This window comes from Colias philodice, chromosome 23, assembly GCF_061535455.1.
Source record: "Colias philodice isolate Cphi_HAF_F1 chromosome 23, ilColPhil1 Martin Lab GWU primary, whole genome shotgun sequence".
In the NCBI taxonomy this organism is placed as follows: domain Eukaryota; kingdom Metazoa; phylum Arthropoda; class Insecta; order Lepidoptera; family Pieridae; genus Colias; species Colias philodice.
In genome coordinates this window covers 909,037-919,166 of record NC_143108.1, presented here as the reverse complement: position 1 = coordinate 919,166, position 10,130 = coordinate 909,037, and the positions used below count along the sequence as shown (strand labels likewise).

The window sequence follows — 10,130 nt, the reverse complement described above, 5'->3', positions numbered from 1 at the left end:
AATTATTCGTAATTATACTTCCTCTTCCATAAACCTCCTGTAATTTTAGCATAAACAATTATAATCAGGTTCCTACATTATAATACAACATATTCTATGTGCTAGTAATTATTTTATACAAAGTGTTAAAATTTAAAAAGATGTGTAAATGCTATGCAATAAATAAAATTAGCGTTTCTCTTAAATATAAAAAATGTTTTGCTATAATAAACAGATTTTATCTAATACTACAGATCCATATTATTCTGTAAAGAATTTTTAATTATTTTACATGCAAAATTAACGGTGTAGACGAGGCTTAAATATTGAACATAAAATTTGGTAATGGTAAACACAGTATCCAATTCATTCAATTTCAATACGTAATAAAATTATAGTTTATTCTTTGTAACACATTAATTTGGAATAAAAATAGTGATACAATATAACTATTTTATATATTACACAATACGATTGTTCCTAAATGCTGTTTACAGTTTATAGTTGGTAGAAATAACGTGTTTATTTTCTGCTATTCATGTAAGTGAACAGCTGAGTTTTGTTTTCATTGCGTAGTGTACATCTTCCATCATTTTTGAAGTCGCAAGTTTACTTGAAGGCCTGAAAAAATAACAACAATGAATGAAATAAAATCTTTGGAACATGCGACATTGAAGGTAAGTTAAAATAATTTTATTTCTAATGTCAAATTTCTTTGAACTAATACAGTGATTAATGGAGGTCAGAAAGTAGGGTATAAATTTTTGCTAATACCTATTTCGAGAATAGTCAGTTTTGTTTCGAAATTCACACTAATTTAAATTTGATTTCTATTGTGGGAAAGCAAATTATGATATAATTAAGTTGCCTTTAAAAGCATTTTTTGTGGGATTCTTAGGTACCTACCTAGATATATTTTATTTCTATTTTTAAATTTGATTCCTTATAAGTTAAGATATTGTCAAGGTACAGTTTTAATCATGAATGAATTATTAAGCTGTATTAATTATTAACTATGGAATTGTGCCGATATTTTAAATTACAAATCACAGATTTGTAGTAACACAATCTTATTATTAATAAATTATGTATCAATTAAGTTTAAAAAGTGTTGTAGTTCTCCAACTCTATCTCCTGCATAGTTGGCTTTAGACTAAATTGAACGCAGGTATTCAATCTTTTCATCGGAATTTTTATTTTTGTCTGCTACTATTTTAAACCTTAGTCACTAGATCAACCTGACAGTCAGTGCTGTTTGAAAATATTTTGTGTAGCATTTAGCAAAGGCTGATTTAAGATTTAAAATATATTCACTTTTAGTATTGGCATAAGTTTTTCCTTTTTTTCAATCATTCCTGAAATGCTGTTGCCTTTCACATCTAAATTTATCCAGTTTGCACATTTGTGGCGTTAATTTATTTTAAATTTCCGTTATATGTAGTTGATAAAAAATAATTATAACTTCGTTTCTAAGAACTGTATATACTGAATTCCTCAGGTGCCTTACGAGGTCTTCAACAAGAAGTATCGTAACGCCCAGCGAGTGTTTGACGTGGAAGCGAGGCAGGTTGTGGCTGCAGTCGGTGATCTGGATACAGCTGTCAAAAACGGCTCGACAGCTGGTGAAATCAACACTTTACTTGGTGGCATGGTAAGCTCTTTGATTGCTATATTTACTAACAGGTTGAGTAGATTGCGTAGTTGATAATTGGTCATTTTAGGTTCGGTTAATATTGGTTATTTTCGTTATATTAAACTTAAACATTTTTAAGTTATTATGAAGAATTTAATGAGTAAAAAAAAAGCTTTTTCTTTTCAGTTCAACAATGAAACAATTTGATTTAAATTTTATGGATATTGAGCTTTGTTTAGATAATCCATTAATATTTTAGAAATATTGAATCCTTAATCTTGAGTTTGTACATAATTAAATACGAGTTTTATAGGTTTCGAAATACCCAGATATATTTGTAACTTACTATATTTTTATTACATACTAGCGGTCCGCCCCGGCTACGCCCGTGGTACACCACGGTGCGGTTTATTTCGCAATAAATGGTAGAATATGTTCTTTCTCAAGGTCTAACAATTTTCATCAAAATCGGTCCAGTAGTTTATGCGTGAAAACCATATATACATACAAACCTTTCCTCTTTATAATATTAGTATAGACATACCATGCAAGCAAAGCCAAAGGCTACTAATTATAAACATGTAATATCCTACATGCATTGTATATTAAATACTATCAAATACACATACACAAAATTCATTTCCAGGTGGAGAAACTAACCACAATGAAAAGGAAAGCGTCAGACGCGATAACCGAGGAGGTACAAGCAGCGTTCGTCTGCAAGAAACGTCTTGAGCACTTGAAGGAGCAGGCGGAGGCCATTGCTGAACCTAATAGTTCACAGAATAAGGTAATATGTTGTCAAATCTTTATTATAGCTTGCCCCGACTTTGCCTGGGTTGACTCGAGAGGTAAAATTTTTAAATATTTCTTGGTATTAAGAATGTCCTACTAATATTATAAATGCGAAAGTTTGTGAGGATGTGTGTGTGTGTTTGTTACTCTTTCACGCAAATTCTACTGAACCGATTACAATGAAATTTAGCACACATATAGAGGGTAACTTGGATTAACACATAGGATAGGTTTTATCCCGGAAATCCCACGGGAACGGGAACTATGCGGGTTTTCCTTTGAAAACACGGGCGAAGCCGCGTGCGGAAATCTAGTAGTGTATAAAATAGTTTGTTACAGTTAAATAATTTTGGATTGTTTTTGAGTTTATTTGTTACATATACTAAAGTACACATATCTGTTTAATATACATAAGTGTAGATGTAATCAGAGGCGGCTCGCCCTAAGGAGCGCTGGTGCAGTGAACTCCCATAAATAATTATAATAAAATCATACTCCTTAATTTAATTATTAACATTAATTATTACTATTTAAAATCAATCGTAATCTTTAAAACTACTGTTAATACCAATGAATATATCCATCATTCCATCATCCCATACACCTGTATAATACCTACTGAATTATGTAACGCGCGAAGCGGAGCGCTCACGATTGCGCTCCAATGAAAAAAGATTTAGTACATTTCCTAATACGAAATCCAATAGGAGTGAAAGAGAGGGTTTTGCCAGAGCCCTGCGCGTGAAACAAAAGATTTTCTATGGAAAAGTAGCAAAATTCGGAGCGCCGCACCCGCAAACGTTGCCGGTTCGTTTTTACCGCCCGGCAGGACTGAGGACAGCGATTGCGCGCGCGGCGCGACGTTGCCAGTTTCCACTTCTATTATATAAACAAACACTCGAGTCAACTTCAATGCACGCGCGCGATTCATGCAATTTTCTAATTAAAATTATAAAATACGTGTTGAAATAGCCTGTAGTTATCAGTATTACTTGTGAGTGTTAAAATGAACAATAAATTATAATGTGGCGTTCATTAAAAAGTGTGTTAAAACGTTAAAAATTCGGCTTGAATGTAAAGCTAATAAGGGACCGCCACGGCCTGAACTTGATCTTACGCAAAAATGTACGACAAAAACGAAAACATATATGCGTGTGTTTAAATCTGAACAATATGTGAAAACACCGTGGTTGTGTGGTTGTGATGAAAGCAACAAACTATTTTTTTTTCCGTGTCTTTTATTTAAAGCGGGCGCGGCCGGCGGAGGTGAGAGTGCTTGGACTGAAACGGGCGTTGACGACTTAGCTCATCTTTCAATCAAGATGAAAAAACATTCACAATCTCGGTACCATTTGTTGAATGAACTGCAATTGGCGTCTATCGGACGACAAGACATTCGTAAAGCACTAGATTCCGCGTAGGTACCGAAAGTCAATACGCGAGTTCAATGACCGTGTCGATGAAAACTCAAAACAGACATATTTTACGAAGGTTAATAGATTGTGTCGTATTTTGTGGTGCATTTCAAATTGCTTTATGGGGGCATGATGAGTCTTCGGAATCCCTGAATCCCGGAATCTATATATATTTTTTTTTTTAAATAAATTGTACTGATTTACACCATGTATTTTCAGTGTTTTATTTCAAGTGAACACCCATAAAATTTTGTCACGAGCCGCCTCTGGATGTAATGTCTATTGCAGCTTTTCATATACAGCTAATGTATAGAAAAATTAATAAATAATTTATTCATACATAAGAGAGACATGTGTAATTATTCTGCCCTATACAAGGTGAAATTTGTAGATTTAATTTGTTTCTTGTTTTTTTACAGACCGCAATGACTCAGTGGCGTAAAGTGCGCTTGGACAGAATGATAGTGGATTACTTTCTACGCAATGGATATTATGATTCGGCAGCTAAACTTGCCGAAACTCGGAATCTCAAAGATTTGACTAATGTCGGTAAGTTGTGTAGTTTTATTGTAAGTCTATTAGGCATGTCCTACAATGACAAGTGACGTTATAAATAAATGAACTAGAATTATAAACATTCAGAAATGTGATAAGCGTAAAAGTCAGACATTTCATTTCATTTTCTTTTATTTATTTCATTCATAGATTATTCATATTATACATATCATAAATTCTATGATATTACATACATTATGTTAAATTGAAGTGTTATGTGAGTACCTGACATTTGTTGTAACATTTAGGATCCAGTACGCCTAATGCTTATGAATAGCAAATATTGAATCTAACGTAATTAGCTAAAACTTTAAATGTAGAATTTTATAATTTCCTATGTTAGCCTTCCTACAAAATAGGACCTAGGTGCGATCCCTGCGGCACTCTCGAAGTAGCTATAAAATACTGGGCTGATAAAAAAAATTCTTTCGGTGTTAGATAGCCCATTTATCGAGGAAGGCTATAGGCTATATATCATCACGCTAAGACCAATCCTACTACTATTATAAAGGCGAAAGTTTGTAAGTATGGATGTATGGACGTTTGTTACTCTTTCACGTAAAAATTACTGAATGGATTTGAATGAAACTTTACCACAATATAGCTTATATATCAGAATAGGATAGGTTTTATCCCGGATATCCCACGGGAACGAGAACTATGCGGGTTTTTCTTTGACTGCGCGGGCGAAGCCGCGGGCGGGTCGCTAGTTTACGATAACATTGTCTATCGCAGAGATATACGCGGCGGGCGCGGCGGTGGAGCGCGAGCTGGCGGCGCGGCGCACGGCGCGCTGCCTGCAGTGGTGCGCCGACAACCGCTCCAAGCTGCGCAAGCTCGGCTCCACCATGGAGTTCGACACGCGCCTGCAGGTGAGCGCACACACATGCATATAACACGTGAGCATACACACACACACACACATATATAACACGTGAACACACACACGCATAGAAAACGTGAGCACACACACACACGCAGTGAGCACATACACACACACACACACACACACACGCACGCAGTGAGCACATACACACACACACGCAGTGACAACCTACTGACGTACAACTCCACATAAGGTTTTATCATCATCATCATCATCAGCATATATACGTTCCCACTGCTGGGACACGGGCCTCCTATGAGGGTACAGGCCATAATCCACCACACTGGCCAAGTGCGGGTTGGCAGATGACACAGCTCGTCGAACTTTTTGATTCTCGACATGTCGATTTCCTCACGATGTTTTCCTCCACCGTTTGAACATCACAACTGATGTTACAACATGTGCAGATAAATTGAAAAATCAATTTATTTCCTGCGTGCTCGCTATTCAAGGTCCGAGTGAGCCACCACTTCTCATCATTTTATCACCGGACCATTTCATATTTTAATTACAGGGCCATCTATCGGAATTTTTATGGAGTGAATGAAAAGCGCATCATATAGATTTTTTTTTTCAAAGAAATAAGAGATTCTAGTTTAGTTTATTCAATGACTTAGCTTCTCCATCATTGGTCCTTCGAGCCGGATTAGACGATATTTGATCTGATCCGGCTCGAAGGACCAAAGATGGAGATAGCAATTGCTGTTGAAAGTACGCGTACAATGAATAGTTAAAGAGAAAAATAGCAGTTTTTATTGTATAGATAGTAAGCCACTGCTATCAAAATGTATCATATTGTTATAGAAATCAATCTACCGTATCTATTTAGTAATTACATGATACATTTTTTTAACAGGAGTTTATAGAGCTAGTCCGTGAAGACAAACGTCTAGAAGCGGTCCGCTACGCTAAGAAGCACTTCTCTACATACGAAGACGGGCAGCTGGAAGACATACAGCATTGCATGGGCATGCTTGCTTTTCCCAAGGATACAGGTATAGTAATTTTTATTTATTTTTGTGTTATATTTTTTGTTGTTTTTTCGTTGTTTTATTTATTTCTTTATTTATTTGACGTAATATAAAAATGCAGTTATTGGTATTAATTGTTATGAGTCCTTCGAGACGGATCACTTATGTTAACTTTAACTAAGCCTCGCATTGTTTTGTTATATTACGCTCACAGAAACCGGACTTTACTTTCACCAATAGGTGTGGATTAATGGGATAATCCTTCGAGACGGATAACCTATGTTAAGTTCAACCAAGCCTCGTACTGTACACGTTTACAATACGCTTACAGAAATCGGACTTGGGATCGGGATGGTCCTTCGAGACGGATAGTTTGGGACGACCGAAACCAAGTCTTACATTTTTTCTATGCTTTTTCTTTACCTGACACTGACACTTACCTTGCTCACAATATCTCTACTATCTCTATACCACAGAAGTGGAGCCCTACCGTCGTCTGCTAGCCGACTCACGTTGGACAGCCCTAGTCGCGCAGTTCCGCTGGGAACACGCTCGTCTCTTGCACCCGGCGCGTCTTCCCGCTCTACCCGTGACATTACAATTGGGTCTTGCAGCGTTGAATACTCCACAATGTTACTCGGAAAGCACCAAGGTGGGTAGTTTGAAAAAAAATCATAAAAATTTTCTCATCTATGTGTGCAGAATCACCGTGCACAGTCAAGTATTATTTAAGTTGTCTATATATCTAATACGTGCGTGAGAATACTGTGAATGTGTAAATACTGTATGTATTTGTGCAAGAGCACTGTATGTGCGTGTGTACTGTTTGTATGCATGTGTACTGTGAATGCTGTGTGTGTGTCAGTTCCGTATATATGTATGTGAGTACTGTATTCGTGTGTGTACACGCACCTTATCTGTAATAATATAATCAGCATGTAGCAATAATCTATATAAGCTCATGTGTTATTCTGATGTTCTATATTTCTGTAAAGTTTCATCCAAATCCGTCCAGTAGTTTTTACGTGAAATAGTACCAAACATATAATACCATCCATATTCACAAACTTTTATAAATTTAGTATTTAACAAGTTTTCCGCTCGTGGCTGTTCTTTTTCAAGCTAAAAAATCTAATCTAAGCTAGCAAAATCTGTTCAGCGTTAGAGCCGTGACAGATAAGAATAATATAAGTTAAAAGTATAAGAATATTAAAAGTTGCTATAAAATTAATCATTTCAAACCAAGGTGTCAGTTTTAACTGGATTCCCCACCTCTTTTACTCTCACACGCAAAATAGGCTCTTGTCGTCGATTTGCGGAGACATGCCCATTTTAAAATTATGTATCTCAGTACCATAATACTCGTGTACCATCAGAAATAAAGTACCCGGCTCTTTGGAAGGCTTACGTATTGAATGAATGAAAAATTCTTTATTGCACACTTAATACAGGATTATAAACTAGAACCAAACAAGTAATAACATGTATAGAGGGCGGTCTTATCGCTGTAAGCGATTTCTGCCAGACAACCCGAAAATTTAGAATTTATAAATTGAATTTATGACTTATATATTATTATGTCCAAGGTGTCTGGCTGCCCCGCATGCCAGCCGCCACTGAACGCACTAGCGGCCACTCTACCGCACGCGCACTGCTCGCACTCGCGGCTCGTGTGCCGCATCACGCGCCTGCCGCTCAACGAGCACAACCAGCCGATGGTGCTGCCCAACGGCCAGGTGTACGGCGAGAAGGTGCGTACACACATACAGTACACTCACACATATACAGTACACACACACAGCATTCACAGTACACATGCATACAAACAAAACATACACAGATACAGTACACACATACACACATAGTACTCTCACTCATAGAGTACATTCACACACATTTACATTACACTCTAACGACAGTGCACGTATACATGAATAAAAATCTCTCATACATTCAGTACTCAGAAATGTATGTAGTAATCACACACATATACAGGATGTAATCGTTAAGGGTGCACAGCCGATTATTCCGTAACTATTACGTTTAATGTAACATTTTTGGATATTTCTCGTGTAATTAAAAAAAAAGTTATTATTGTCATTTTACTCATTAGGTGAAGTACTTTCGATATCAGTTTAAAGTTTTTTGATATCTGTAATAGTTACGGAATAATCGACTTCTTCTTCTTTCATACACATACGGTGTACTCTTACACAATCAGTACTCTCACACATACAGTACTCTCACATATTTACAGTACTCGCACACATTTAAAGTACTCATAATATATTCACATACGGTACTCACACACGCACATAGTACTCTCCCGGTAGAAGCGATTTACTGAATCGATGGTAGCTTGTATGTGTATGCGTACTGTATATGTGTGTGTGTACTGTATGTGTATATGTTTACTGCATAATGTATGTGCACATACATTATGCAGTAGTACAAGCTACCATCGATTCAGTAAATCGCTTCTACCGGGATGAATCAGGAAAAATATTAATAATTATTTTCTTTTTAAATTTCTTAGTCCATACAGCACAATCAACCGGAATTTAAAGTCATCTTTATAAATTGCCTAGTAATTATTTACTATTTTTTGTTGTTGAAATGTGATTTTTTCATTCCGTGCATCCTAATAATAAGCTTTTTTATCGCTGCAAGTAAAAAAAATATTGTTTAAATGCTAAACTTAGGTAAATGATACGTAATTTTCTTTCTTTACATATTTCCTATATCTTTATCAACTACTTAAAATATATCAATCGACTGTAAAGAAACAATTAATTTTTCCCCAAAAAAAAAAATAACAAAAACACATATTTATCTGCTAATTTATTTCAACAGGCGCTCAAAGAAATGATGAAGGAACACGGCTCGATAATCTGCCCCAAGACCAAGGAGGTCTTCTGCATGAAACGTGTCGAGAAAGTATATGTTATGTAAATGTGTGATACTCAACGGTTATTTTAAGTATATATATTGCATTGTATTCAAAATATTTACCTTTTTTCTATATTTTTTGTCAAATGCATATGTGTTATTTTGCATTGGCTCAACTATTGTTTTTAGTTCACACTTTTTATGTTTTGGTGGTAAAATAAAACTCAAAATTATATTACGATGTTTTTGAAGTGAAACTTCTTTATCGGGGTTGGAAAAAAATTGAGTGTAACATTTTTTCGCTACGCGTGACATTTTTCCGTTACGCGCCATCTTTTTCTTATCCCTACCACGCGTGATTTGACGTATTTCTATAAAGTTGCGTATTTTAGTAAATTATTTTTTGAAAAATAAGGTCATACAGAAGTTTCACTTCTTACGTGTGTACACTAGTACACGCACACATTTTTTTTTATGTTTAGGTGATAAAATAAAACTCAAAATTATATTACTTACGATGTTTTTAATTTTACTTTAGTGTGGGTATAGTTTTCCTGTCGAATATTTTATATTTTCTACTTTTTACTGCCAATATCAATTATTTGCGTGTAGACACGCGGTTTGCGATTGTCCATTTTGTAAGCAGTGTTTTATTAAGGCATTTTAAAATGTTCCATGTAAAGGATTGTATGAAATACTGTATAACATTGTATGATGTAACTCAATAAAGTTATTTTAAGTCATTTTTTGTTTTATTTTTTGCCTCCTTATGATTATATAATTATGATTATTTATTGAGAGATTTAATATCCACAAAAAATTCAAATTTAATATGTTCGTAGCTTAAAATATATCCTCTTGACAATATTTTCCTCAATACCATTATTACCAAGTAGGTACTCATTATTACAACTACATTTAAGATTTTACAGTAGCTTCTTTTTGGTATTTTTTACTATTGAGAAATATTAGCATATAAATATGTACCATGATTAAAATGACAATTA

The 10,130-nt window shown here is 35.2% G+C and overlaps 1 protein-coding gene across 2 annotated transcripts; it reads left to right on the top strand.

The window, feature by feature from the left end:
- The first annotated feature begins 321 nt into the window (after nucleotides 1-321).
- Kaz (E3 ubiquitin-protein transferase Katazuke) lies at nucleotides 322-9,866 on the top strand. Of its 2 annotated transcripts, none has more exons than XM_089709784.1 (9): nucleotides 322-656; nucleotides 1,478-1,630; nucleotides 2,259-2,402; nucleotides 4,242-4,371; nucleotides 5,113-5,249; nucleotides 6,120-6,258; nucleotides 6,711-6,886; nucleotides 7,821-7,985; nucleotides 9,088-9,866. In XM_089709784.1, the coding sequence occupies exons 1-9, from the start codon at nucleotides 618-620 to the stop codon at nucleotides 9,184-9,186; spliced, it is 1,182 nt and encodes a 393-aa protein (XP_089565910.1). In that variant the 5' UTR covers nucleotides 322-617; the 3' UTR covers nucleotides 9,187-9,866. The 2 variants fall into 2 exon arrangements, with proteins under 2 accessions (XP_089565910.1, XP_089565911.1); XM_089709785.1 differs by lacking the exon at nucleotides 322-656 and adding an exon at nucleotides 747-877.
- The last annotated feature ends 264 nt before the right edge of the window (nucleotides 9,867-10,130 follow it).